Source organism: Stenella coeruleoalba, assembly GCF_951394435.1.
Source record: "Stenella coeruleoalba genome assembly, chromosome: 9".
NCBI lineage: Eukaryota > Metazoa > Chordata > Mammalia > Artiodactyla > Delphinidae > Stenella > Stenella coeruleoalba.
Genome location: NC_137155.1, coordinates 8,856,597 through 8,884,398, shown reverse-complemented (window position 1 = coordinate 8,884,398; position 27,802 = coordinate 8,856,597). Strand labels below are relative to the sequence as shown.

The following is a 27,802-nucleotide window of genomic DNA, read 5'->3' as shown; positions in this document are numbered from 1 at the left end:
AGCTCAGTGCTGACAGTGCTGAGCCACTGTCACTCAGCGCGGCCCCCGTCCGGGTTGCTGACGTGGCCTCTGACACCCAGGCCTGGTAGAGCCCTGGGCGCAGGTGGCCCCACAGGGTGAGGGTGGGCCTCAGCTCAGCCCAGCCAACATTCGGGCCCTGCCTTTGGCCAGGCAGTCTTCCCAAAGCGGGGGGAGCAAAGATGAGACCAGACCAGCAAGGAGCTGTCTGCGAGACGTTCTCAGTGTGTCCGTGTAGGAGAATCAGAGAGAACCTTAAACCAGCCGTCTGCTCCCCTCGCCCAGCCCACTCCTCTCACCTGGCGATGAGGGTGCAGCGCCGCCTTACTTGGCACTGCCGGACAGGCTGCCCGGCAGGTCCAGAGCCCCGGCCTAAGTCCCCGAGAAATGAGGAGAGAAATCACAGTATCACACATGCCGTGCCCTTCCCGGCGGGCAGTTCTCAGGTTGTCGCTGCAGCACGGACGCCGTCCTGGGCTCCTTTAGGCACTGGCGGCGGCTGGGTTGAGCCCCGGAGCTGCTCATTTCCAAAGGGCCGGTGGTGGGGCGTGAGGGTGGCCCACTGGACCGGCCTGGGTCACACGCTGTGCTTCCGGCAGCGCAGAGTTGTATTTCTGCTTGAGGTCGTTAGTTCACGGGGATCCAAGGGCTTTTTAAAAGCCAGGGCCCTGGTGAGCTTTTTCATTACTGACTCCTCGAGCTTCAAGGAGGTTCCCGTGCAAGGGCCCGTGAACCCGGTGGGGATGCTGCAGGTCCGTGTGCACAGGTAACTGGAGCGGTTTGTGCAGGTGGCTGCCGGGATTCCTACAGCCCCTCTCCTCTGTGTGGCTGTGGCTCAGCGTCCCCTCCGCAGCGTCACACACAGCACACACACACACTCACACTCCCCACACATGCTTGTAACACCCACGTACATCCTCGCACTCACTCGCATGCACTCACGGGTCCCACACACTCTCACTCATACTCGCTAGTTCACACGCACACGCACACACACCGCTGCTCTGTCATGATGCACTGTGGAGCGAGGTCCCCTCTGTGCTCTGCTTGTTCCTCATTTCCCCGTATTGTGTTCAGTGAGCAGCTACCGTTTAATGACAGGCATTATTTTAGGTTGAACAACATGAAGCTGCATTTTAATCTACAAAAATGACAATTGAAGGTGGCTCAAACTAGTAGAAAGCATGTGACATGAACGATCTCGTTTAATCTCCACAGTAAACCTGTCAGGAGGATTCTGTTTACTTCCACTGCTGCTGCTGGACTAACTGGGAGCAGATGGTCACCCGGTGGGTGGGTGGTGGCTGGCTGGTTGAGGAACTGGCTGTGTAACTGCTTCCACCAGCGCTGCCCAGCACCGTGGTAGCTGCCGTGCCCTGCCAGGGGACTGTCCCCGCAGGAGGCCCGAGGTCTGGGGCCTCCCTAGGGACCGAGCAATGAGGAGCGCACTCTGGCTGCGGGCCTACGGGTGTTTGGGCCGGTAGGAGGGGAGCCGGCCCCTGGGTTTCTTGTGTCCAGGACATTTCTCAGCGTTAACCATAGAGCAGAGTGCTAGGAAAACAGGTAACCGAGTTATTTCTAAGACTCCATAGGAGAAACTTCCCAAAAGATGAAAACCAGGGCCCTGGACTTTGAGAGCTTTCAGGTTAAAGGAAGAGAATGAATTCCGTGTCCTGGAGCGGCCTCCTCATTCTAGCAGATGGCCCTGAAGGGAAGCCTCCAGACTGGGGGCCTCCTGGTCTCTCAGAGGCTCCTGTGCCCGTCAGGCGCGCTGTGTGTGAAGTGATGCACGTGGCCGTCCTCAGCACAGGTGCCGGCAGTGGTAGCTAACACTAAGCGCCTACTACCCGCAGGCCGTCTGTGTGCCTCCTTCAGCCTGGGCTCTGCTGGCATTTGGGGCAACATGGGGTCAGGGGTAGGGGTCAAGTCTGGCTGCAGGAGGTTCCGTGTGGCAGGCAGAGCTCCGAGGACATGGAGGCATCTCGTTAAAGGATGTTTCTGTGGATGTAGGAGAGTGGACAGTGGATCTGAACCGGGACCTGTGGGGACAGCCTGTAGGACTGTGGCTGGATGCAGCTGGGGGACTGGAAGTGGGCTTGCTTTGCGTGGCTTTGGAGCCACATGCCCGCTTCCTTGAGAGCAGCCACGGGTGCGAGCCACAAAGCTACTAAAAATGTTCTAAAAAAGTAGAACGGAACAAGTGAAATCAACATTACTAACGTATTTCATTTAGCTCTTTATGTCCAGACATCATGTCAGCGAGGTCAGGGTAACAGTCGCTAGTGAGCGCTCACGCAGTCTTTTTTGTCCTGAGACCTTGTGGGTAGTTTCCACTTCGGGTAGCGCTCAGCACCTGTGGCCCGTGGGTTTGTGGGACGGTGCAGTCCGGGGTCTAACCGTGGGATTCATGGGTCAGCCTCCACACAGGGTGCGGCCAGCCCTGCCCCTCAGAGCCCTGGTCTTTGCAGGCCCATCCACCCCCAGCATGGCTGTTCCTGGTTGGGTTCCCGTCTCTCAGTTGTGTCTGAGCTTCGGGTGGTCTCCCTCCTGGGTGGGCTTGCGCTGAGCTACCCCGGCATCAGGGGAGCTCAAGCCTTCACCTCCACTTCCTGCTCCCAGGTGTGTCTGAGCATCCGCTCAGACAGGCCTGGAGCCCTGTTCCTGTAGAAGCTTCCCTGGGCCCCAGGCCCCCCTTCCCACTTCAGGAATTCCCCCTCGCGTCCCACAAGACCTTATGTGTGAGGAGGCGGTGTGTAGTGTTAGGAACACAGGCGGGGGCTCTCACGTCTAGATCCCTACCTGGCTTCTGCCCCTCACGCACCCTCGGGCCTGGCGCTCTGCCCCCTGTGCCTCGTTTCCCCATCTCTTGTCAGGATTGTGTATTAACCTTGTCACTAGAACCCTGTGAATGCTTTCTTTTGTGTAGATCAAAAGCAGCTGAATATTAGCAGTTTCATATCTCAGCCTAAGATATTCACACTGTCTTTGGCAAAGATGCTGGAAGGTCATGTAAGGTGATGGCTTTGAGTGGGCAGTGGCACGGGAGTGAGGATGGGAGGGTGCTCTTGTGAAGGGAAGGTGACGATGGGGGTGTGCCTGGCTCGGCCTGTTCCCACCTGAGTCAGGTAGGGGCTGCCCAGAGCCTGCTGTTGAGCTCCCACACCTGCCCTAACCTGCCACGGTGCTGACTTTCCAGCCCAGGACCCCGGCATCTCCCCCAGCCAGAGTTTGTGTGCAGAAAGTTCCAGAGGCCTCACCGCAGGCTCCCTGTCAGAGAGTGGAGTGGGGCCTGTGGAGGCATGCTGCCTGGTGATCCTGGCCGTGGAGAGCAAGGTGAGCAGGGTTGGCAGCTGGTACCCAGGCCCTGCCCATGGCCTGCCCATCCCCCCCATATCCTGACCCAGCCCCACCTACAGCTTGCCCAGGCTCCACCCACACCAGAGCCAGCCCCGCCTATATCCTGATCCAGCCCCGCGTACCACCTGACCCAGGTCCCACCCCAGGTCCCACTGGCTCCCAGTCTGCTGGTTTGTTCTTCTCTTGGTGGGCCTCACCGCCCCCTTCCTCCATGCTGACGGGGGCCGTGGTCTGTACCCCAAGCTGTGCCCTTGGGGAAGATGCTTGGGAGTGGGGAGTTGGGGCTTGGAGCCCCACCTTGGCCACCCAAGAGCCACCAGCCTCGGGGAGCCCCCTGATACCCTTCTGTTAAGCTTTCACATTTGTGAGCCCAAAGCAGGGCCGCCCCACCTTAGGTGGCCTCTGATCAGCGTCCCTCCTCACCAGCCCTGCCCACCTGCCAGCTGGGAAGTTCTTCCTCATGGGGCCGCCTCACTGGCCTGTCCCCACTGGAAGCTCCTGCAGACACTGTCCCGTGTCCCAGGGGCAGAGCCGCCCCAGATGGGACGCTGCGTTAACGGCACACGCGTGAAACACTTGTGCGGTGTCAGGAGTGCCGTCCGTGTGACCTGGCACGGGTGCTGTTCCCTCCCTGCCCCTTTCCCATGGCTGGGACAGGAGTGGGGAAACGGTGCTGGCTGGAAGGGCAGTGGAGGAGGAGGGCCGGCAGCTGACGCACTTGCGGGTCCAGCCAGCTTCCTGGGTGTGGGCTGGTGTCCTTGCGGCGCCGTTGGGCAGTGGGAGGCGTCAGGCCCTCGGTGCAGGTGTTTGTTCTGCATCTGAGGTGTCGAACGCCGGAAGCGGCCCAGGAAGCCTCCGCATTGTCCTCCGTTGGCAGGTCGCCGCAGAAGAGCTGTGCTCCCTGCTCGGCCAGGTCTTCCAGATCGTGTACACGGAGTCCACCATCGACTTCCTGGACAGAGCCATATTTGACGGGGCCTCGACACCCACCCACCACCTGTCCCTTCACAGTGGTACGTGAGCAGGAGGGCCCCGCCGCCCCTTCCCACCGGGGCTCACTCTGCCGCGAGCTCTTCCCAGGACAACACCTGGGCAGCCTTGTTGTGCGGTGGCCCTGTGGCCGCCGTTCCGGGGGGTTTGAGCCGACGCCCTTTGTTCCCAGACTTCACTGTTCGTGTTAATCTGCAAGTTTAATCAAGGCACACGTGTTCCCCCCGCTCCCTGCTTTAGGCCACCTGGTGGCTTCCTGCGTAACTTTGGGGGCCAGGAACACTTTTTCTGGAACCACGCCTGGCCAAAGTCACTTTACCAAACTTAGAACCCAGGGCCGGGCGGGGCTCCCAGCGCTGGGGCTGAGAGTGGGTATGGGGCCCCTTCCAAGACGAGGCCTGCCCGGGGCTGGGTGGGGGGCAGTGGCAGGAAGAGCAAGGGGCCCGAAGGCGGTGTAGCCGGACCAGCGCTCAGAGCCGCTTCCTCCGTGTGGGCACCTGGGGAGCGTTTTCCGGAATCTGTGAGCACGCACAAGATGCGTCATTTGCGTGGGAGCCCACTTGAGCTCAGTCTTCTAAACACCAAGAGCATCCACTTTTCAAATGCTTAGTATACCGAGGACCCGTGGCTTCTGTCAGTCAGGTGAACAGAGAGAAAGGTATCAGAGGCAGCGCAGCGGTAGCCTCCGTGGCAGGCAGCCTCTGGTCTTCCTGTGGAGAGTCCAGCCCTGCGCGCCCCCGGCGGCTCACGTGTCTCCACGAACAGCGCAGAACCCTTTGCGTGCTGACGAAGCTGAGGGCGCTTTCTGAGGAAGGGCTGGCTCTCTCACCTTCTCCTTGTCTCGCCGTTCATGCTGGAGCCGCCCCAGCACTGCAGAGACAGCCCGGCGAGGCCGGCAGCCTGTCCTCACGGGCAGGTGGGGAGGTTGAGGCCCAGAGGCCCGCGGCTTCCGCAGTGGGTAGCAGGTGGTTTATTGAGCTCTATTTAAACATTCAGCATTGAGATTTCCAGTAGTGGTTTTTTTTTGAATAAGCTTTTTTACTAAAAAGTACACAGATCGTAATTATACCATTAAATGAGTTTTCACGAAGTAAACACAGGATGTTCAGCCTGCCCGCGTGGGCTTCCTTCCTGCCGGCCTCCTCTCTGCGTGGGTGTCCTTTGTCCCCCAGCCCTCAGGTCTCCCTCTGGGGTCCAGGCACACCCGCACTCACACCATGTGTGCCCATGCACCCATCGCATACATCACACACACAGCACACGTACGTACGTCACGTCACACGCGTGCACACACTCCACACAGCACACACGCTCACATCCTCACAGACACTTCACGCACACGAGCGTGCACAGCATACGCGCTCCCCATGCGCACACACTCTCAGACACGCGTCCTCTGCTGGTTTCTGCCTCAGGCCTTCCTTGCCGGGTCAGTTCTCTCCTGCTGCTGTGACAGGTCACCATGACTGAGCAGCTTCAGCCACACAGGCTTACTGGTCTCTCACGGTTCTGTAGGTTCGAGTCCACCGTGGGCCTCACTGGCTCAAATCAGGGTGCGGGCCAGCGGCCTTCCTCCTGAGACTCCGGGGAGAAGCTGCTTCCTGCCTTTTCCAGCTTCCCGCGGCCTTCCTCCCTCCGCGGTCACAGCCATGGTGGCATCTCTGACCTCCTGTTGTTGCGGCTCCGTCCGGCCCCTCCCCGTCCACACCAGAGGGCCCAGGGCACACGTCGAGCCCCCTCAGATAGCCCAGGGCGTCTTCCTGTCTCAGGGTCAGCTGCCCAGCAACCTCCAGCCCCGTTGCCACGTCACCTGGCATGTGCACCTGGGGTTTGGACGGGGGCATCTTGGGGCCATTATTGTGCTCACTGCACACTCCCCTCCTACTGCCAGAAACGTCCTCTTTCTCTCCCTGTCCCCTCCCCACTCCCATGTTTTCTGATCCCTTTTCTCTTAAAGCTTCGCTTGCTGGGTGTGATGGTGCCTCGGCGTCCCTTCTCGTCTGTGTCACACGGACCTTAGGTCATCTCTTTGGTGTTGCCCAAGTAGCTGCTGTGTACCAGGTCCTTTGCTGGTCTGAGGGTCTCAGGCACCCTGAGGCCCCGTGTCTGTCCTTGGGGAGCAGCCGTCCACGTGTGGAGCCTGGCTGGGTCCAGGCTGGGGCTCAGACCTGCCAGCTCTGATCGTGGCTTCTGCCCTCACCAGCTGTGTGGCATGGGGCAAGTTGCATAACCTCTCTGGTTCAGTTGCTCATCTAAAAGTTGGAGCAGTGGTGATGCCTGCTGGGATCAGAGAAGACAAAGTAGCACAGCCCCTAGGACGCTGCCGGGCGTGGTACCACATCTACCAGTGGTGCTTCTCTTGTCCTGGCCATTGGGAGCCCTCTCCAGCCCTGCCATGTGCCACATCCTCCGAGGACCAGAGCATTGTCCCGCCTCCTGCCCAGCCCTGCAGCAGATGGTGCATCTCACAAGACCCCCAGGAGGAGCAGGCACGGGTGCAGCCCGAGGGGTGCACCCCAGGGGCCTGGCCGGCTCTGCCCATGCAGGCCTGCAGGCTCCCCACCGCCAGGGCTCTGCATCTCCTGCTTAGAGCTCGGACACTGGACTCAGTGCCCCCTCCCTCACATAACCAGAAGCTTCTGTGTTCTGCACTTTCTGCACAGACGACTCTTCCACAAAGGTGGACATGAAGGAGTCCTACGAGACGGAAGCCAGCACTTTGTGAGTACCCCGCCCTGGTGGTGCCAGCATGGCTGCCTGGCTCCACCCTCCTCGTCGGTATCCCTCCCCCACCCCCGCCCCCTTCAGGAGCCTTCCAGTGAGTGGGCTCCCCAGGGTCACACCAGTGACATCATCACTCCACTGAGACCCTGCTAGGCTGAGGGCCCCTTCTGGGTCCTTCCCTGCACGTGTCTTTCTCTGTCCGGCCCAAGCCCTTCCCTCCATGACAGGCCGCCTCCTCCTCTCAGACCCTGGCCCTAACTGGGCCCCCATGGGGGGTCGAGGGTGCAGGCACGGGGCAGGGCTGGGGGGCCGCCCACCCACGGCTCGGCTCGCGTCCTTGCAGCTCCTTCCCCGAGTGTGCGCATGCAGGCGGCGTGTCGCCCTTGTCCTTCTGCACGCAGACGGCGCCCCACGCCAAGACGGTCAGTGAGAGCGAGCTGAGCGCCACGGCCGCCGAGCTGCTGCAGGACTACATGCTCACGGTACGCTGCCCGCTGCCGCCGCCGTCACGAGACCCCGGCCCCAGAGAGCCCACGTGCTCTAGCAGGCCTGTGCTGGGGCCGGCGGCGCCTTGGGGTTAGAATCTCCTTGCGGGGGTGGGGCAGGGCCGGGGAGGGGAGGGTGAAGGCGTGCTTCTCTGTGGGTGGGGCTGGGGGTGAGCGTGGGCGCCTTGCTTGCAACTGGGCCTCACTGCCTTTCCCACCAGGTCAGTCTTTGGGGAGGGCGTGAGTTGGCCAAGGCCTGAGCATGGGGGCTGCTCTGGCCTCCGGGGCTGGACCACAGGCCTGTCCCTGGGTCTCTGGTGGTGGACGGTAGCGGAGGACCGGGTCACTCCCTGGAAGGGCCAGATGGGCCTTGTCATCACTCAGCAGATTCTTTTACCCCCATCCCCCGACCTCACGTGACGTTCTCATTAGAAACTCGGTCAGCTGGCTGAGCATCACTGTGGGCTCCAGGGCGCTGGTCGCTGCCCCCCGGCAGTGGTGTGCAGACGCGCCCTCTGCCTGCTTGCGGGCAGCCTGGTCAGCCACGCCTGCAGCTTAGGGCGGACGGTGCGGGCTCCTCTCTCCCCTGCCGGCCGGAGCCGTGGAGCTGCAGGCCCTCTGGGGTCACGTGGGGTGTGGGCAGGGGGGCGGCAGCGCCGGTCACCACCCCGCCCCGGGCCCGGCTCTCTCGGCAGCTGCGCACCAAGCTGTCGTCGCAGGAGATCCAGCAGTTCGCAGCGCTGCTGCATGAGTACCGCGACGGAGCCTCGGTGCACGAGTTCTGCATCAACCTGCGGCAGCTCTACGGGGACAGCCGCAAGTTCCTGCTGCTTGGTGAGCGCGCGACGGACAGGGGCGCCATTAGGAATGGGGCCAGCCAGCGAGGCCTGAGTGATGCGGCTGGGAGGGGCCTGTCCCAGTGACGGGTGGGGACCTTCCCCCGGGGAAGCGGGAGGGGCCCCACGGGAGCCAGACTGAGGATGAGGTGGGCGCCGCGCTGCCTGGCGAGGGCCGGGGGAGGCTCTGCAAGGAGGTGGCGCTTGTGCAGGTTTGGGAGGCGGGGCAGGTGCTTGCTGGGCGGGGGAGTGAAGACGCCATTCCCGGTGAAGGGCAGCCTTAGCCGAGGCCCGAGAGCTTAGCACGCGGAGTCAGCACGGCGGGCGGGTGCTCAGGGCCTGCCACGGACAGGGCCCTGGACGGTTGCCCAGGCTTGCGAGGCCGGTAGCGCCTCTGCTTTCCCCATGCTGACCCCGGAGAACACGGCTGGTTGACGGTGGCTGGTGGAGGCTCCTGGGTCCTGGGCTCTGCCCCCAACGGTCCGATGAGGGCGCACTGCTCATGGGGGTGAAGGGCTGGAGGTGGACCTGCTGCATCCAGTCCGAGCTCTTGCTGACCCCACTGCCCCCTGGAGTCAGTCGCCACCCGACGCTGGGGTCCACAGCCCCTGTTCGTACTGTCCTCACATAGGAGGGGGTCTCTGTCCAGGAAGTGGGTGGTCAGCCGGGCGCCGGGAGCACAGCTGGGCGGCGGGGCCCAGTGCTCGGAGCCCTGCGTCAGCCTCCCCTCCCCTCCGCTCTCTCCTCTCCTCTCCTCCGTCTGGAAACCTGTGCAGTGGGGCTTCTGTGAGGACTGAGGGGAGTGACGCGAGGGTGTGGCTCCCGGCCCACGCCTGCCCCGCTGCAGAGGCAGGGCAGGGCCAGACGCAGGCGGGTGGTGGGGTGGCCCCCCCGGGCTGTGGGCTTTTGTGCGGGAGCCGCAGGGTCAGGTGTGCCATGTGTGTGCAGGTCTGCGGCCCTTCATCCCCGAGAAGGACAGCCAGCACTTCGAGAACTTTCTGGAGACCATCGGGGTGAAGGATGGCCGCGGGATCATCACCGACAGCTTCGGCAGGTACCGACGGGCCATGAGCTCCACCTCCACCTCCACCTCCAACGGGAACAGGGCCGCGGGCAGCTCTGACGACCAGTCCGCGCCCTCGGAGGGGGACGAGTGGGACCGCATGATCTCGGACATCAGCAACGACATCGAGGCGCTGGGCTGCAGCATGGACCAGGACTCGGCCTGATGGCGCCGGGACCCCGCCAGCCGCCCTCCCCGCGTGGGGCCCCGGGCGCAGGTGGCTCTACTGTGAAGGAGGCACCCTGGTGCTGGGGCGGAAGGCCGCACTGCGCCCCCCTGCATGCCACCCTGCCTCGGGAGGGGGTCTTGTCAGCCAGACCCCGGACAGCTGTCATTTTGCACATGACGTTTCTATTGAAACTCTCAGAGACCTTAAAAGAAGTTTACCGCAATGTGAATAATTTATCTCTGCTTGCTAGCGTGTTCCTGCTCCAGTGGGGTAGGAGCCGGGGTGTGCGCTCTGGCCTCTGTCTCAGACCCGCATGCCCAGGCTGGGCACAGCGGGCTGGGCGCTCATGCCCGCTGCCTAAAGGGAGGGCTCGATTTGGGGTTGTGGACACAGGGCAGAGAGCAGGTGTCCTAAGCACATGTGGACGTGAACATCAGGCCCCTGCTGGCGGGACCTGGGCACTGGGCTGTCTGAGGGGCGCTGGCTGTCCTCCTCCCTCCCCCAAGCCCCAGTCCCCGGCTCTCATCCACAGTCATAGTGGTCTCCATAGCAGACCTGCACACCACCGCTTCGCTGGAAGCGCCGTCCCCACCCTGAGAGTGCGTCGTCTTGGAGCCCAGGGTCGCCGGTCGTCAGGAAGGCCAGTGGGGGCACTGTGCCTGCCCCTTCAAGGCCCTTTGCCTTGTTCCCCCCTGGGCCCAGCCCCTCCTGTGCCCTTAGGACATGGGGAGGCAGTGGTGGTGACCCCAGGGCAGGGCCGTCGGGTTGCAGGCTGGGGCCTGGGCACTGCTGTGTGGGCGCGGGAGGGCCCAGCTCCAGGACTGCTTCCTCGCCCGCAAGACGCCTGCGCGTTGCTGCGAGGCCCCTGACCGCGTGTGCGGGAAGCACCAGGCTCAGCAGGGTGGGTACTTGAACCCGCAGGAGGGAGGGCAGGGCCGTGGGCTCGCGGTGAGGTCGTGAGGGGACCAGGCAGGGGTCTGCAGCCCGCTAGGCTCCCCCTCTTCTGAGGGGCGGGGCAGGATGGGAGGAGGGGTCTCACACTTGGCTCTGGCCCTGGCTCTCCTGGAGCTGGTTGTGGGCCTGGGTTGGGCAAAGCTAAGGGAGACCGTTGGTAGGTGTTGTCTCTAGGCATGTGTGCAAATCGACCTGCCCTGGAAGCATCTGGAACAGTTAAAGATAGCCACCTAGTCAGGGGCCGGCACCTCCACAGCCCCCCCTGGGCTTGCGCGCGGAGGGGACCTGGTGTCCCAGGAGTGTCCTGTGGCCAGCCAGGAACTGCTCTTCCTCTCTGGGGGCTCCACCCACACATGGCCTCCCACTTGGTGGTCTCCCTCTTCTGTCCTGGAGTGTGGCTCCCACCCTGCAGATCCCTGGCCTTTGTAGGAGAGAGGAGAGGACACGGGGAGGACGGTGACTCCTAGAGCTGGGCCGTGGTGAGGGGCCAGGAACTCTGGGGCATGAACTGCTGAGTCCCTGAGCAAACGCTGCCTTCCTGCAGCTGCTGCGGCTCAGGGCCCCTGCAGAAAACTCTGAGCCCCTGCGTCTGGGGAGTTCCTTTTGGAAACTGCAGTCCCCAGGCCCACACCTGGGGCCGCAGCCAGGTGACCGGACTGCCCGCAATCTCTGGGCAAGTTGGGCGCCCTGGGACGTGGGGGAGGGACCACCACCCTCTGGGACTTGGGGGAAGGACCGCCACCCTCCTTGGGGCCTGCGTGGCTTCATGAAGCATCTTCACGCTTCCTCCAACCCGTTGAGCCAGAGCCTGCGCTGGGGGAGCCTTTGGAGGAGCAGAGGCGGTGAGGGGACACCGGTTTATTGAGCAGCAGAGCTTGGGGGCAGGGGTGGAGCCAGGTCTCTGGTCAGCAGCTACATTGTCAGCTCCTGCAGGAAGCGCACAAAGAGAGGGTCACGTTGTGTGAGGCCACAGTGGAGACGGCAGCAAGGCGCCTGCGAAGGGGCCGGCCACTCACCATGATGGCGTTGACGATATCGCTCTGGTTGTCCCTCAGGGCCCGCACGGCCTTGGCCCTTGACACGTTGGCCTGCGCCATCACTAGCTCTATGTCCCGAAGCTCCAGCCCCGTCTCGTCCACCTGGAGCGGGGCAAGCAGGGAGGTGCTGTAGCGGTCCCCTCCCCCGGGAAGAGGCCCCCAGCAAAGCTGCCCCCTCGCGGGGCTGGGCCCTGTGCCCCTGGGCCTCACCTCCTCGTCGTCGTCCTCTTCCTCCTCCTTGCACTCTGGTCTCACCCTCGGCCCCGGCGCTGACTCGGGGACCAGGGCGGAGGGCTCCGAGGGTACCTTGAACTTCTCAGCCGCAGCTCTGTGCACCTGCTGGGACAGGTCCTCGATCTGCAGCACAGAGCACAGCTGTCAGCCGAGCCCACGCCCCCAGCCCCCGCCCCGCGCCCACGGCCGGCCGGGTGGACCTTGGCCTCGCCGAAGACCACGTAGGTGTCCGAGGCCGGGCTCTTGAAGACGTCAGGTTTGGCGATGACAAAGAGGATGTTCTTGGACTTCTGGATGGTGATCCTGGTGACCCCCTGGATCTGTCGTAAGCCCAGCTTGGACATCGCCTGGGGGCACAGCGGTCTCAGGCCCGGGCAGCAGCCCCAGAGGTCCCCGGTGGGGGCTGGGGGAGGGGGAGGCGGCGCACTGCCAGGATCACGAGGGCTCTGCCACCGACTCCCGGGGACCCTCTGTGGACCCCCCCAGCTGGCCCCCCGTGTGTACAAGAGGGCATTGGCCCCGGGCTGAGAGGCCACGTCAGTTGACAGCCCAGGCCCAGTTACTTGCGCGAGGTGTCCCGTCACTGCCTTTACCCAACGGGCCCCTGCCAATGGACCTCATCGGCCGTGGGGTGCGAAGGGGTCCCCTTAACGCAGCCAGCCCCAGTCCTGGGTGCTTGGGTTGCTGGCCAGCCTGGTCCCTCCCGGGGTCCCAGCAGGGCCCCAGCCCACCTTTCGGGCCTTCTTCTCACTGCGGCTCTGCTTGACTTTGGTGACGGTCTCCTCGCTCCCGCCGCCTGCCGGGGCCTGAGGAACAGGGGGGTCTGAGCACCCGAGGGTGGGGCGTGGAGCCCTCCCAGGGCTGTACGTGACCCCGCGGTTGGGCACCTGGGCTGGGCACTGCGCGGTCCGTGGTCCCGAGAGGTCCTGTTCCTCCAGCTCGGCTGACGACTCCCCGTGGCTGTCCGAGTGCTGGCCGGAGCCCGGAGCCTGCGGCGAGTCTGAGGACAGGGCAGGTGTGAGGGTGGCCTCCGCCTCTGGACAGGGGCCTGGGGGCGAGCAGCGCTGGCTCTGCACCAGGGGCTGGCGTCCCCGCCCCGTGCAGCCCCCAGCTCAGGACACTGCTCCAGCCTGGATCCCCCTCACCTTCTTCCAAACTGTCCTGGTCATCCTGCTGCTTGGCGGCTGGGAGCCCTCGAGGTCCGGCTGGGCTCCGGAGCCCAGAGCCAGGAGGCACTTGGCAGGGGGGCGAGATCCTCGAGGCCAGGTCTTTGGCATGGGTAGCCCCCTTGGGGGCCGCCTTGGGGCTGAGGAGTGGGGAGTGGGGCGGGAGGCTGGCCTGCCCGGCCCCGGGGGGATTCTTGGTCCCTGAGAGGGCAGCCACCGCCCGCTGGGCTCTTGCCCGTGGTGGTGGGAGTCCCAGAGAGCCCAGGGGCTCCGCGCCCTCCCCCAGGTCTTCCCCGGGGACCTGGCAAGGGCAGGGGGCAGGGGGTGCCGCGGGGGGTGGGACTGTCTGCATGAGGACACCAGGAGCGGAGGACTCAGCGCCCTGGATGCTGGCTTGGGGTGCACCGGGCAGGCCCCCTAGGGGGCTTTGTGGAGGCTGCGGCGGGGAGGAGCTGAGGACTCCCAGGGCTGCCCGGGCCTGCTGTCCGCTGTGCAGGCCCCTCACGGGCTCTGGCTGCCTTGAGGGCAGTGGAAGTGCCAGGGCAGGATCTTTGGGACAGCTCCCTCCCAGCCTGGGTACAGCCCCTGATGGAGACCCTGGGCAGGAGCCCAGCCCGGCCTCTGCGGCCACAGCCACGGGAAGCCTGGGCCCCAGGGCGGCCCTTCCCTCCTCCAGTGGGCTTGGGGGCCCCACCTGGCCAACCTCCAGGCTGGCAGCAGGACATGGCTCTGGGCTGCAGACGACTGCCTTTAGAACTCCACGCTCCTGGTTCTCAGCCCCCAGGGCCTCCTTTAGGGGCGAGCTGGGCTCAGCTCCATCACCCCCATGCCCACGGGCATCAGGACAGGCTCCCTGCTCAGGTGCCAAAAGGCCCTTGGCTACTTCCTCCCTACTGGAGTCAGGCGCTGGGGGACCTGGGGCCTCTGTGGCAGGCTCAGGTGTGTCTGGGGCCTCCGTGGCAGGCTCAGGTGTGTCTGGGGCCTCCGTGGCAGGCTCAGGTGTTTCTGGGGCCTCCGTGGCAGGCTCAGGTGTGCCTGGGGCCTCCGTGGCAGGCTCAGGTGTGCCTGGGGCCTCCGTGGCAGGCTCAGGTGTGCCTGGGGCCTCCGTGGCAGGCTCAGGTGTGCCTGGGGCCTCCGTGGCAGGCTCAGGTGTGTCTGGGGCCTCCGTGGCAGGCTCAGGTGTGTCTGGGGCCTCCGTGGCAGGTTTGGAAGGGCATGCATCTCTGTCCAAGGGTATCCGAGCATCTGCAGCTGGCTCCAGACCACCCAGATGGATCTGATCCAAGGCCAGAGAGTCTGATCCTCCAGTGTGGTCTGGGTCCCTTTTCTCAGGCGCTGGCCTCAGTTCCAAAGTCTTGCCTCCTTTCTGTTGGGCTGTGGTGGCCATGGGCTCTGTCCCTAGGGTGTAGCCTGTGTCAGCCTGCAAGGCCTGAGGGCTGGCCTTGGAGGCAGATCCCTGGCCAGAGGGGAGGCCTGCATCCTGCAGGGGCAAGGATGCCGTCAGGTCCACTTCTTCCGACTGGGGTTCAGGGCTGGCCTCGGAGGCCAATTCCTGGCCCGAAGGAAGGCCTGCATCCTGCAGGGGTGGGGATGCTGTCAGGTCCACTTCTTCTGGCTGGGGCTCAGGGCTGGCCTCAGAGGCAGATCCCTGGTCAGAGGGGAGGCCTGCATCCTGCAGGGACAAGGATGCCGTCAGGTCCACTTCTTCCGACTGGGGTTCAGGGCTGGCCTCAGAGGCCAATTCCTGGCCCGAATGAAGGCCTGCATCCTGCAGGGGTGGGGATGCAGTCAAGTCCACTTCTTCCGACTGGGTCTCAGGGCTGGGTTCGGAGGCAGATCCCTGGACCGAGGGGAGGCCTGCATCCTGCAGGGACGGGAATGCTGTCAGGTCCACTTCTTCCGGCTGGGGCTCAGGGCTGGCCTTGGAGGAAGATCTCTGGACCAAAGGGAGGTCTGCATCCTGCAGGGGCTGGAATGCTGTCAGGTCCACTTCTTCTGGCTGGGGCTCAGGGCTGGGTTCGGAGGCAGATCCCTGGACTGAGGGGAGGCCTGCATCCTGCAGGGGCAAGGATGCTGTCAGGTCCACTTCTTCCAACTGGGGTTCAGGGCTGGTCTCAGAGGCCAATTCCTGGCCCGAAGGAAGGCCTGCATCTTGCAGGGGCGGGGATGCAGTCAGGCCCACTTCTTCCGACTGGGGCTCAGGGCTGGCCTCGGAGGCAGATCCCTGGACCAAAGAGAGGCCTGCATCCTGCAGACACAAGGATGCCGTCAGGTCCACTTCTTCCAGCTGGGGCTCAGGGCCGGCCTCAGAGGCAGATCCCTGGTCAGAGGGGAGGCCTGCATCCTGCAGGGACAAGGATGCCATCAGGTCCACTTCCTCCGGCTGGGGCTCAGGGCTGGTCTTGGAGGCAGATCCCTGGCCAGAGGGGAGGCCTGCATCCTGCAGGGGGAGGGATGCCATCAGGTCCACTTCTTCCAACTGGGGCTCAGGGCTGGCCTCGGAGGCAGATCCCTGGACCAAAGAGAGGCCTGCATCCTGCAGGGGGAGGGATGCCATCAGGTCCACTTCTTCCGGCTGGGGCTCAGGGCCGGCCTCAGAGGCAGATCCCTGGACTGAGGGAAGGCCTGCGTCCTGCAGGGGCAAGGATGCCGTCAGGTCCACTTCTCCTGGCTGGGGCTCAGGGCTGGCCTCAGAGGCAGATCCCTGGATCAAAGAGAGGCCTGCATCCTGCAGGGGGAGGGATGCCATCAGGTCCATTTCTTCCGGCTGGGGCTCAGGGCCGGCCTCAGAGGCAGATCCCTGGCCAGAGGGAAGGCCTGCATCCTGCAGGGGCAAGGATGCCGTCAGGTCCACTTCTTCCGGCTGGGGCTCAGGGCCGGCCTCAGAGGCAGATCCCTGGCCAGAGGGAAGACCTGCATCCTGCAGGGGCAAGGACGCCGTCAGGTCCACTTCTTCCGGCTGGGGCTCAGGGCCGGCCTCAGAGGCAGATCCCTGGCCAGAGGGAAGGCCTGCGTCCTGCAGGGGCAAGGATGCCGTCAGGTCCACTTCTCCTGGCTGGGGCTCAGGGCTGGCCTCAGAGGCAGATCCCTGGACCAAAGAGAGGCCTGCATCCTGCAGGGGGAGGGATGCCATCAGGTCCACTTCTTCCGGCTGGGGCTCAGGGCCGGCCTCAGAGGCAGATCCCTGGACTGAGGGAAGGCCTGCATCCTGCAGGGGCAAGGATGCCGTCAGGTCCACTTCTTCTGGCTGGGGCTCAGGGCTGGCCTCAGAGGCAGATCCCTGGACTGAGGGAAGGCCTGCATCCTGCAGGGGCAAGGATGCCGTCAGGTCCACTTCTTCTGGCTGGGGCTCAGGGCTGGCCTCAGAGGCAGATCCCTGGACCAAAGAGACGCCTGCATCCTGCAGGGACAAGGATGCCATCAGGTCCACTTCTTCTGGTTGGGTCTCAGGGCTGTCCTGGGGGGAAGATCCCTGGCCAGAAGGGAGGCCTGCATCCTGCAGGGGCAGGGATGCCATCAGGTCCACTTCTTCCATTTGGGTCTCAGGGCTGTCCTGGGGGGCAGATCCCTGGACTGAGAGAAGGCCTGCATCTTGCAGGGGCAAGGATGCCGTCAGGTCCACTTCTTCCGGCTGGGGCTCAGGGCCAGCCTCGGGGGCAGATCCCTGGACTGAGGGGAGGCCTGCATCCTGCAGGGGCAAGGATGCCGTCAGGTCCACTTCTTCCGGCTGGTGCTCAGGGCCGGTCTCGGGCGCAGATCCCTGGCCAGAGGGAAGGCCTGCATCCTGCAGGGGCAAGGATGCCATCAGGTCCACTTCTTCCGGCTGGGGCTCAGGGCCGGCCTCGGGGGCAGATCCCTGGCCAGAGGGGAGGCCTGCATCCTGCAGTGGCAAGGATGCCGTCAGGTCCAGTTCTTCCAGCTGGGGCTCAGGGCTGGTCTCGGGGGCAGATCCCTGGCCAGAGGGGAGGCCTGCATCCTGCAGTGGCAAGGATGCCGTCAGGTCCAGTTCTTCCGGCTGGGGCTCAGGGCTGGCCTCGGGGGCAGATCCTTGGCCAGAGGGAAGGCCTGCATCCTGCAGTGGCAAGGATGCTGTCAGGTCCACTTCTGGCTGGGGCTCAGGGCTGGCCTGGGGCTCAGACCCCTGGCCATAGGGGAGGCCTGCATCCTGCAGTGGCAAAGATGCTGTCAGGTCCACTTCTGGCTGGGGCTCAGGGCTGGCCTGGGGCTCAGATCCCTGGCCATAGGGGAGGCCTGCATCCTGCAGTGGCAAGGATGCTGTCAGGTCCACTTCTGGCTGGGGCTCAGGGCTGGCCTGGGGCTCAGATCCCTGGCCATAGGGGAGGCCTGCATCCTGCAGGGGCAAGGATGCCGTTAGGTCCACTTCTTCTGGCTGGGGCTCAGGGCTGGCCTGGGGCTCAGATCCCTGGCCAGTGGGGAGGCCTGCATCCTGCAGGGGCAAGGATGCCGTTAGGTCCACTTCTTCTGGCTGGGGCTCAGGGCTGGCCTGGGGCTCAGATCCCTGGCCAGTGGGGAGGCCTGCATCCTGCAGGGGCAGGAATACTGTCGGTTCCACTTCTCCTGGCTGGGGCTCAGGGCTGCCTGCAGCGGCAAACCCCTGGCCTGTTTCTTCCTTCAGGTTCTCCAGAGAGTCGAGGCCCGCCTCTCCCTTCGAAGTGGGGGGCTCTAAGCCTAAGGCAGCGCCGTCTCCCTCCTCCAGGGACTGAGGTGTGATTGTGGCAACAGGTGCTGGTCCCATGGTGGAGCCTGCCTCTGCTGCCCAGGCCTGCGGGGTCACCGCAGTGAGGCCTGCGGCCTTCTGTGGGACGTGAGGGGCCATAGCAGCAGCGGACACCTGGCCTGGAGCGGGGCCCACCCCCGTTATATCAGAGATGGGTTCCTGGCTCTCGGCAGCCCGGCCAACGTCTCCCTCGGACACCCCAAGAGTGGGCTCGGGGCCCCAGGAGGCGGCCTCACCAGGGCTGTCCTGGAGCAGGGTGGTGGGCTGTGCGTGGGGCTCCCCGCTGTACAGTCTCTCATCGTCACCCCCCGCGTAGGAGGCCGAGTCAGGGTCAGAGGAGGCGGCCGAGGTGTCATCTCGGAAGGCGAAGGCCTCGTCCATGCCCTCAGTGATGGACAGGTCGGACAGCGACTGCAGCGAGGACGCAAACGTGCTGTCGTCCTCGCCCTGCCCGGCCAGGTCCCTGCTGGGGCTGGGAGCCTCCTCCTCGCCCTCCTCCGCCTGCTCCTCCTGTTCTTCCTCGGCGGGCAGCGGGGTCACCTCGACAGCCTCCACCTGGAAGATTAGGCTGCCCTGGAAGGGCAGGAGGGAAGCAGGGATCATCGGGTCGTTGGCCAGGAAGTCCAGCTCGAAGAAGTGGCCCTCCTGGCCCCAGGAAGAGCTGCTGTCTGCCGAGAGGCTGGACTCTGGGGACGAGGTGTCCGGGGTCCCGGCAGGGGGCAGCTCCCTCTCATCGGCCACAGACCCAGGTGGGGAGAAGCCCCAGCCTGAGGGCACATCCAGCCCTTCAGCCGGGGCCTGCAGGCTCACGGAGCAGGATGGAGACGAGGCCCAGCTGTCCCCGTCCGCCGTGATGTAGGAGCCCGAGGGCGAGGCTGGCGGCGAGTTCCCCAGCTCAGCCTGGGCATCCTGGGCCTCCCTGTGGGGCCCGGGGCCAGGGAGCAGGGTGGAGGCTGTCTCGGTCGGGGTGGAGGGAGGGGTGAAGTAGGAATCGGAGTCGGGGGCAGGGAAAGGCACAGGAGGGTCACCCTGAGAACACAACTCGGGGGGTGGGTTCAGGCTGGCGTGCCCACCCTCCCAGTCCCTGAGCTCTGGCAGGGTTGCCCTGGGCAGAGGGGATGCCCGGCACGTCTCCTCGCCCATCACAATCCGGGGCTCCAGGGAGGCTGGGAGAGGACTTTCAGCAGGCCGAACCTCGGGGGGCCCTGGGCTGGGGTCGCCCTCTGCCTGGACTGCCCAGGCCGAGGGGGCGCGTCCCGGCCCTGCATCCCAGCTGGCTCCGTCAGGCGGGGGCCGGGCACCCGGCTTGCTGGGCAGGAACGTGAGAGCTAGGGCACTGGGCTTAGGGGTCAGGACACAGTGCTCCAGCTGGTCCCCCCTCGGGGTGGTAGCCGCAGCCGCATCGCAGGACAGATCTGTGGAGAGAGAAGGGCGTGAGAAGGGCAGGCATCTTCCCTGAGAAGCAGCTCCCAGGCTGCAGCCGTCCCTCCCTCAGACGGGAGTTGAGCACAGGCCTGGGGGCCCGTGGGGCTGGGTGTCCGCTGAAAAGAGAGGTCACGAGAGGGAAAGGCGATTGCTGTGCCTGGGGGAGGATTTCCAAGAGTTCTGACCACGGTGAGCAGCTTGAGGTCTGGCTCTTCTCCGAGGTGCTCAGTAAAGATGAGACCAGCTCCCGTCGCCTCAGACACTAGCCTGCTGACTCCTTGCCCGTAATCTGCGCTGCCTCAGCTGGGCTTGCCAGGAGACGCCTGCTTATGACCCCCCAGGTCAGTGGGCCCCCAGGGAGTAGGAGGCCTGCACTCCACTCAGCTCTGGAACATTCCAGATCTCACGCCTGCTGTGAAGTGGGGCTCTTGCTTCTCTGCCTCATCTCTCCCCTTTCCTCGCTGCCCGCACCCGAGGCCGAGCTGTCGGGGTCTCCCTGGGCTCCACCCCACCCCTGTTCCCAGAGCTGCCACGTGCACGAGGGGAAGCAGGGGCCACGGCGTGTGGTCCTCAGGCAGGACGTCCCAGCTCAGCCAGAGGCCGTGCTGGCAGTGGTGCTGGCCCTCCGGGGAAGCAGAGGCGGCCCTGCCCTGCCCTGTGTGCAGCTGTGGGGGCCTGAGAGAGCGTCCAGCTGAGTCTCCACGGTGGCAGCCACCCCGCAGGGCTGGCAGGCCTGGCTCCCTCTGCCAGGGACATCTGTGGGGCGTCCCACGGCAGTGGACAGGGGCTACCAAGCCCTAGCCACATTCTCTGGAGGGTTCCTGTTCTACCGTGCTCACCCAAGACCTCCCACAAGTACAACATCTCCTGTGCCTCAGCTTCCAGTATGCAAAGGGGAGAGTGTCTGCCAGGATTAGAGGGGAGCTTACGCAGGGGCAGCCCCTCCCCAGGCTGCCCGTTGGCTGCAGCAGTGGCAGAACCCGGGCCCTTGGGCTACACTGCTTGGGGTGCTGGCGTGGCCAGGGGGTCCTGAGAAGGGGGTCCTTTGGGTCCATTGGAGTGTGATGAATACCTAACCCCAGGAGGTGGGTGTGGCAGGCAGGGCTGGGTGCTGGAGATCAGGCTCTTGGCACTGAGCCTGGCGTGGTACCCCTGTGCACCGCACTAGACTCCAGGGCCCCAAGGCAGCCAGAGGGTGAAGCTGGGCCAAGGGGGCAGAGGAAGGGAAGCCAAAGGTCAAAGGCTTTTGTGCCTCATTCAAGGTCGCCAAACAGTCCAAGCAGAGCCAAGCAGAGCCAGCCCCACAGGACCCAGAGGGAGGCCAGGCCCCTGGACCCAGCCCTGGTTTCATCCCCAGGGGACTTCTCACCCACAGTCAGGTGCTCTTGGCCCTCCCGGAGCCTCACATGGCTGACCTCCTGCCCGGTGGCCATCCCTGGCTGGTTTTCCCAGGCCCAGGCAGATTCCCTCCCATACTTGCTGACTGAGTCTCTCCAAGGATTCGGGCCTGCACTCCAGGGCTACTGCTCTCCAGGCCATGCTCCCCCAGGGCCTCCCACGTTCCAGACCTCAGCCGGCACCTCCAGCTTCCCCAGGCTCCAGCTCCAGCCCTGTTCCTTCCTCCTGAGGCAGGACCAGTCGCCAGCCCTGAGGCGGCTCTCAAGCATCTGGAGGGGCGGGTGCCCGGTGCATCCCCAGTGGCCGGGGTGCAGTTGACAACCCGCAACCTCCAGTCCAGAGCTGCAGGGGCCGCGAGGCCCCTTGCTCCCCCAGACAATGGGGCGCGGCAGGGGACCCTGGCGGGGAGCACACGGAGCCCTGGACGCTCGAAGGCCTTCAAGTCGCTTCTGGCTCCTGGAGGACATCCCTGCTCCACCCCGCCCTTCCCTGCAGTCCTGAGTGGGGGCCAGAGCTGGGCTAGGATTCCGGTGCCCGGAGGGGCAGGGGACCAAGGAAGGGGACGGAGCGGGGATGGAGAGAGAGAGGGACGGAGAGAGGGCGGGGAGCGGGGAGGAAACGGGGACGGAGATGGTATGGGGACAGGGACGGAGAGAGAGGGGTGGAGAGGGGACGGGGACGACGGGAGGGGTTGGCGGAGACACACACAGGCGGGAGAGCCCCGCGGCCTCACCTGTGCGGGGCCCTGTTCCGCCCGCCTCCGGCAGCAGCAGCTCGGCGCGGGCAGCTTCCCCCGGCATGGCCTGGCCGTACGCCCGTCCCTCCGTCCCCTGTCTGTCCGTGAGTCCGTCCCGCGGAGCCTGCGCGGCCACCGCCCCTCGGCCGGGGGGTGAAGGGGGTCAGTGGATGACGTCAGCGCCGCCCCGCCCGCCCAGCGCTCTGAGTGAGCGTGCGCGGGCGCGCCAGGCACTGCGGTGCGCCGGGAGCGGAGGGGGTGGGACAGCCTCCTTCCCTCCCCATACCCCACCCCGGCTGCACTCTCCACCCGCGGTCCGCGGCCCCGCCTTTCCCGCAGCATCACCCCTCCGCCCCCACTAACGGGAGCGGGGTTCAGGGCCAGTCGGAGGCCACTGGCCGGGTCGGGAAGAGTCACAGGGTCTCCAGAATTCGGGGTGCGGGGCCGGGGGGGTGTTGGAGGTTCTGGGGGACCGAGCGCTTTGGGGGAGGCGGCGGCGTAGTACCCTTGCTCGAACTCCCGGCCCCCAGCTACCCAGGCAGGGCTCCCCAGCCTAACCCAACGCCTCCATCCAAGAGGAGAGCTGGCGCCGCAGCTCCTCACTGATTGGCTGGTCCTCGCACGTCGGTCTCCGTGGCAACCGCCTCCCGGCTCCATGGCAACCAGAGCTGGCTGGCGGGAGCGCAGCAGGGAAGGTAGGCCCAGCGGAGCTCCGGGCTGACTGGTCCCCGGGGCTCCCCGCGGCTCAGCGCTGTCCCACCCTTCAGCTCTCGGGCAATGGAAAGAAGATGGAGAAACACGCCTTCCTCCATTCTCAGCAACCGCCCCTGCCACACCCCCGAGGACGCAAACCCTCCCCGAGCTTTCCGGAGATGCGCCCTTGCTTCCACGCAGGCCCGCCTGCACTCAGATTCGCCGAGCATCCGCCCTGTGCCAGGCTCCGGGAGACAGATGAACATTGTCACCACCCCAGAGATAGACGAGGGCGGGGGCAGGCAATCAGAGCGGCCATTGTTGCGGAGGGAGTCTCCTCCATCCTCAATCTTCTGTTGGCTCTACCCCAGAGCCCACGGAGCCAGGGGCTGCCTGCTGGGCATCTCCCCGGTGCACCAGGCACCAGACACATCATGTCCCAATCTAAGCCCTGCATCTTGCATCCCTCTCTGTCGCTGGAAATCTGTCCGTCTATCCCACTGGTGGGGGACTCCTCTTCCTCCCTTTCCTCCACACCCATCTTCACCCTCTTGGGTCTTGGAAACATCCAAGAGTTTCTAAGTTGCTCCTTCAGGGAACTCGCTGGCTGTCCAGTGGTTAGGACTCGGCGCTTTCACTGCTGGGTCCCGGGTTCAAGCCCTGGTAGGGGAACTAAGATCCCACAAGCCGCGGCACAGGCGGGGGGGGGGGGGGGGGCGGGGAAAGTTGCGTCCTCCTACGGCCCCTTTCTCATCGCCTCAGCGGAGTCCTTCCTAAGTCTCACTTCTCTGCCAGCCCCTGTGGCGTGAGCTTGTCTCCCTGCTCCTCCTGACTAAGCCAAGAAAAATGCAGGAAATCAGAGACCACCAAAACTGAACTCTCACAGATGAAAAGAGGAAGGCGAGCTGGTGAGGGACCCCAGGACTGGAGGAGCAGCCCACCCAACAGAAGGGGACCCAAGCCCGGCATTTCCTAACCCAACCCTCCTCCCCACACACAGCTGCTACCAGGAGGAGGGCCAGTGGACGGGAGTCTGTCACAATTCTAGGGAGTCTGGCAGAACTGGTACGAAGATCAAGGGAAGTCTCCTGATATGGGGTCAAGGGAAGCACATTCCTCCCCACACCGTGCCCTGCCTCACTCAGGCTCCTGTCCCCCCCCCCCAACCAGAGGCTCTGGCGGATGGGGGCACTGGCAAGGGAAACCCCACCACAGCAGGCTTTCAGCCCAGCAAGCAGGGCTTCCTCCCCCAGGAAAACACCCCCTCCCCGACCCAAGGCACAGGATGGTCCAGCCTAGGAAGTGCCTCCCACCCATTCGAGAGCACCAGCAGGGCCCAGCGGCCTGAGACCAACACAGTGCAAGAAAGCTCCTGAATGTTATACTGTCCTTAGGTCCACAGGCCGTGAAAGCAGCCCAGGACCTGCATCTTGAACCCAAACAGGATGACTGCCTGCTAAAATTAAAAATTTGAACATAATAGCCTGTCTGGGATACAATTAAAAAAAAAACAAAACACCCATCATACCGCGGAAATCAGGGAAGAACCCAACAACCAGGAAAATTACATCTAGAAGAAGAAAATTTTTAAGAAACACAGAACTGAACTGAATGAAGATAAAAATACAAAATCAGATTATGTGGTCTGCAGGTAACAGTGCTAAGAGGGATATTTACAGCACATCAGAAAAGGGGAAAGGTCTCAAATCAATCATCTAAGTTTCTACCTCAGGAAACTAGGAAAAGAAGGGCAAAATAAACCAAAACAAGCAGAAAGAAGGAAAGAGCAGAAATCAATGAAACTGAAAACAGGAAAACAACAGAGGAAATCAATGAAACAAAAAAGAATAGTTCTTTGGAAAATTGATAAACTTGCAAGATGGACAAAAATAGAGAAGACACAAATGACCAGTATGCAATGGGGGCTATAATGGTTAATTTTATGTGTTAACTTGACTGGGCTTAGGGATGCCCAGTTAGCCCGTTAAATGCTATTTCTGGGTGTGTATGTGAGGGCATCTCTGGAGATCAGCATCTAATTCAGTAGACTGAGTAGAGATCCGCCCTCACCAATGTGGGTGGGCATCAGCCCATCCGCTGGGGTGGGGTCAGAGAGAAACAAAAAATGAAGGAATGGTGGATTCACTCTCCTCGAGCTGGGACCTCCTTCTCCTACCCTCGGACATTGGACTCCAGGGCTGATACCAGTGACACGCCACCCCACACCCCTCCCCATTCTCAGGCTTTTGCACTTGGACTGGATTTATACCAATGACTATGGTTTTCCTGGTTCTCCAGCTTGAGAAATGCAAATCATGGGACTTCTCGGCCGTCATAACTGCAGAGCCAATTCCTGTAATAAATCTCCACTTACATTTTTCTCTCTCACATATTCTGCTAGCCCTGTTTCTCTGGAGAATGCTGACTAATAACAGGGCTACAGAGTCTGAGGGCATTTCAAGGATACTAAGGGAATGCTACCAGCAATGCTTATAAATTCACCAACTTTGAAGAAACGGACAATTACTTGAAAATTGAAATCTACCAAAAATTCAAACTAGATGAAATAGATAATACGAATAGTCCTAAAACCATGAAAGAAATTGAATTTGTAACTTAAAAAAAGCTTCCCCAAAGAAGTCTTCAGGCCCAGATAGTTTCACTGGAGTTCTACCAAGTACTTAAAGTAGAATTAACATCAATTTTAGACAATCACTTCCACAAAATAGGAGGAAACACTTCCTAACTCATTTTAGGAGACAAGAAATACCCTGATACCCAGACCACGCAAAGATAGTACCCAAAACAAACAAACAAAAACTACAGACCAATATCTTCCATGAACATAGGCACAAAAAGTCTAAAATATAAGCAAATCAAATCCAACAATGTATATAAAGAATTACACATCATGACCAAGTAGAATTTACTCCAGCTATGCAAGTGTGGTTCAACACTTGAAGGTCAATGTAACCCTCTACACCAACAGACTAAAGAAGAAAAATTATATATCAATGGATACAGAAAAAGCATTTGACATAGCCCATCAACCATTCAGATTAAAAAAAAAAACTTCTCAGCAAGTTAAAATAAACTTGATAAAAATCATATACAAAAGCCTTACAGCTAACATCACCCTTGGTGGTGAAAGACTGAATGCCTTCTAAGATTGGGAACGAGGCAGAGATGCCTGTTCTCAACAGAAGCTCCCCTCCCCCGCCCTTTTTTCAAACAGTGCTGGAAGTTCTAACCCCTGCAGTAAAGCAAGAAAAATAAGTAAAAAGCAGATGGACCTCAGAATGAAAGCATGAGGAGCTCCACTGACCAGCTCCCCAGTGAAAGCTGGTGAAAATTATAAAACAGGCAAACATTTAAAGCTCCTGGAAAGGGTCTGAAGGGCAAATAGGTGAAGCAATAGCTATTCAAGATCTATGCTGGGAATTCCCTGGCGGTCCAGTGGTTAAGACTTTGTACTTCCACTGCAGGGGGAGTGGTTTCCCCCCCGCTGGGGGACTAAGATCCCGCATGCCACGTGGCACAGCCAAATAAAATAAAATATATGCAAATTTACGAAGAAAGCAGTCTAGAGTATTTGAGAATCCACCGTGTACAGAGTGGTGCGGCCAAGAACACAGGGCCCCTCGCCCCCTGCCCCTACCCTGGGGGGATGGGGGCTTTGGCACTTATTATCCTGCCCCCAGATACCCGCTGCTGGAGGTGAACCCCAGGCAAGTGTGGCCAAGAGGTGGGGCTCCCTTCTGTTTAGTCCCCACTTGTGGAAGAGAGACTCTGTTTCACCAAAATTGAGAACTTCTGTGTTTCAAAGGCCACCATCAAGAAAGTGAAAATATAGCCCACAGAATGGGAGAAAATATTTGCAAGTCATTTATCTGATAAGGGACTTATTTCTAGAACGTATAAAGAACTCTTACAACCCAATAAGACAACCTAATTAAAAACTGGACGAAGGATCTGAATAGGTATTTCTCCAAAAATTATATGTAAATAGGCCATAAGCACATGAAAAGATATCATTAGTCATCATGGAAATGAAAATCAAAACCACAATGGGATAGCGCTTCATACCCACCAAGATGACTAGAATAAAACAACAGGTAAGTGTTCAACATCCCTAGCCATTAGGCAAATGCAAGTGAAAAGGTATCACTCCATACGCTCCAGAGTTGCTGCAGGAACCCCTGCGAACACCAAAGGCTGGCAGGGATGTGGAGGTCCTCACACTGCTGGTGGGACTGTAACATGGTACAGCACCCCCCGCACACACTGTGGCAGCTTCTTAAACAGCATAGAAATCCCATACGACCCAGCAGCTGTATTCCCGGGCACTCATCCCAGCGAAATGAAAGCTTAGGTTTACACAAACACCCACACACAGCGCTGAATCAGTCTAACAGCAGTAACCAGGAAGGACCTACTGGATGAAACGCCACAGAATGGTGCCCGTGAAGAAACCCAGTATCTGAAGGTTGTATACTGTATGATTCCTCTATAGAACATTCTCCAAGTGACAAAACACATGGAGGACAGGTTGGCAGCTGCGGGTTAGCTGAGAACAAGGTGGAGGTACGAGCATAAAGGACAACATACCGTGTCCTGGTGGTGATGCACGTGTCCTGCATGTGGACCCTTATTCCCGTCAGTGTCCTGGTGTGACATGTGCCAGAGCTCTACAAGATGTCACCTTTGGGGAAACTGGTAGGGGCACGCGAGACCACTGTGTAGTTCCTTACAACTGCAGAGAAGCTGTTAAAGTACCTCAGATAGAAGCCAGAGATCCTGGTGAACAGGACGAGCTCTTTCCTCGCTGGGAGCCCCCAGAGGCGCCCCCGCTGGCCCAGCCCCGCGCCCTTGTCCACACTCGCCCTTCACTGTGCAGTGCTCCCTGCTCCCTCATCTTGCCTGGGCTTGGACTCAGCAGCTTCAGAAAGCCATCTTGGCTGCCCTTGTCTCTGGGTGAAGAACCCCCACCTGCCTGTGCAAGTGACAAGGACCCACGTCCTGTGAGCTGGTGTCCGATGGTTCCCCCGCTACCCCAATGCCTGTGTGCCTCACTCTCTGAGGGACCGCTTTGGAGGGAGCGGGGAACAGCTGGGATGGGGACCCACAGGGGCGAGATGGCCCTTCTCCTCTGCTCAGCCCCACTCACACCAGCCTCTCTCCACTCTGTACTGCTGGGGGGCACATGACACTGCCCTGTCTCCAGCAAAGTCTCCTGTGAGGGACTGCAAGAAAGCCCTTTTTTTTTTGGCCATGCTGCGTGGCTTGTGGGATCTTAGTTACCCAACGAGGGATTGAACCCTGGCCCCCAGCTGTGGAAGTGTGGAGTCCTAACCACTAGACCGCCAAGGAATCCGGAGAATGCCTATTTCTTTCCAGCATCTGGGGGCGCTGCTGCTGGTGTGGTGAAGGGGCCTGGGCTACGCAGGCAGACAGTTCCCACAATGGCAGCATGACACCACGGCACTCTGGTCTGGGTGTAAGGATAGCAAGGGGTCTCTTCCGGCCCCAGTGTCAGTCAAGTGCACGCCTGTCTTCTACTCAGAGCCAGTGCCTCCTGAGTGACTGGCCTTATGCCACGTGGCAGTGTAGGCCATCAGGGTCCCCCACTCTCCCAAGACCATCGGATGGGAGGGGAACTCCCAGGACGACTGTCATCAGTAACCACACCATGATTAGAACCCCAAGCCATGCACTGAAAACCCCATTGCCCCCCCGCCGGGAAGGTCCTCGTGCGCTGAGGTTCAGCACTGCAGGACTC

At 62.0% G+C, this 27,802-nt stretch overlaps 2 protein-coding genes across 10 annotated transcripts in view; one reads left to right on the top strand and one right to left on the bottom strand.

The window, feature by feature from the left end:
• CCM2 (CCM2 scaffold protein) overlaps window positions 1-9,776 on the top strand; it is a 58,977-nt gene extending 49,201 nt beyond the window's left edge. For all 9 annotated transcript variants that reach the window (XM_079931501.1, XM_079931497.1, XM_079931495.1 and 6 more), the window contains 6 exons: window positions 3,215-3,351; window positions 4,253-4,388; window positions 7,029-7,086; window positions 7,433-7,571; window positions 8,270-8,408; window positions 9,359-9,776. In XM_079931501.1, the coding sequence (XP_079787627.1) occupies window positions 3,215-3,351; window positions 4,253-4,388; window positions 7,029-7,086; window positions 7,433-7,571; window positions 8,270-8,408; window positions 9,359-9,639 (890 nt within the window). In that variant the 3' untranslated portion in view covers window positions 9,640-9,776. The remainder of the gene's footprint in view (window positions 1-3,214; window positions 3,352-4,252; window positions 4,389-7,028; window positions 7,087-7,432; window positions 7,572-8,269; window positions 8,409-9,358) is intronic.
• Window positions 9,777-11,438: 1,662 nt separating this feature from the next.
• Window positions 11,439-21,480, bottom strand: NACAD (NAC alpha domain containing). The gene is made up of 8 exons (XM_079931631.1): window positions 21,328-21,480; window positions 13,013-19,186; window positions 12,755-12,867; window positions 12,599-12,673; window positions 12,068-12,214; window positions 11,844-11,990; window positions 11,613-11,735; window positions 11,439-11,523 (listed from the first exon to the last, which is right to left on the bottom strand). The coding sequence occupies exons 1-8, from the start codon at window positions 21,392-21,394 to the stop codon at window positions 11,509-11,511; spliced, it is 6,861 nt and encodes a 2,286-aa protein (XP_079787757.1). The 5' UTR covers window positions 21,395-21,480; the 3' UTR covers window positions 11,439-11,508.
• Between the last annotated feature and the right edge of the window lie 6,322 nt (window positions 21,481-27,802).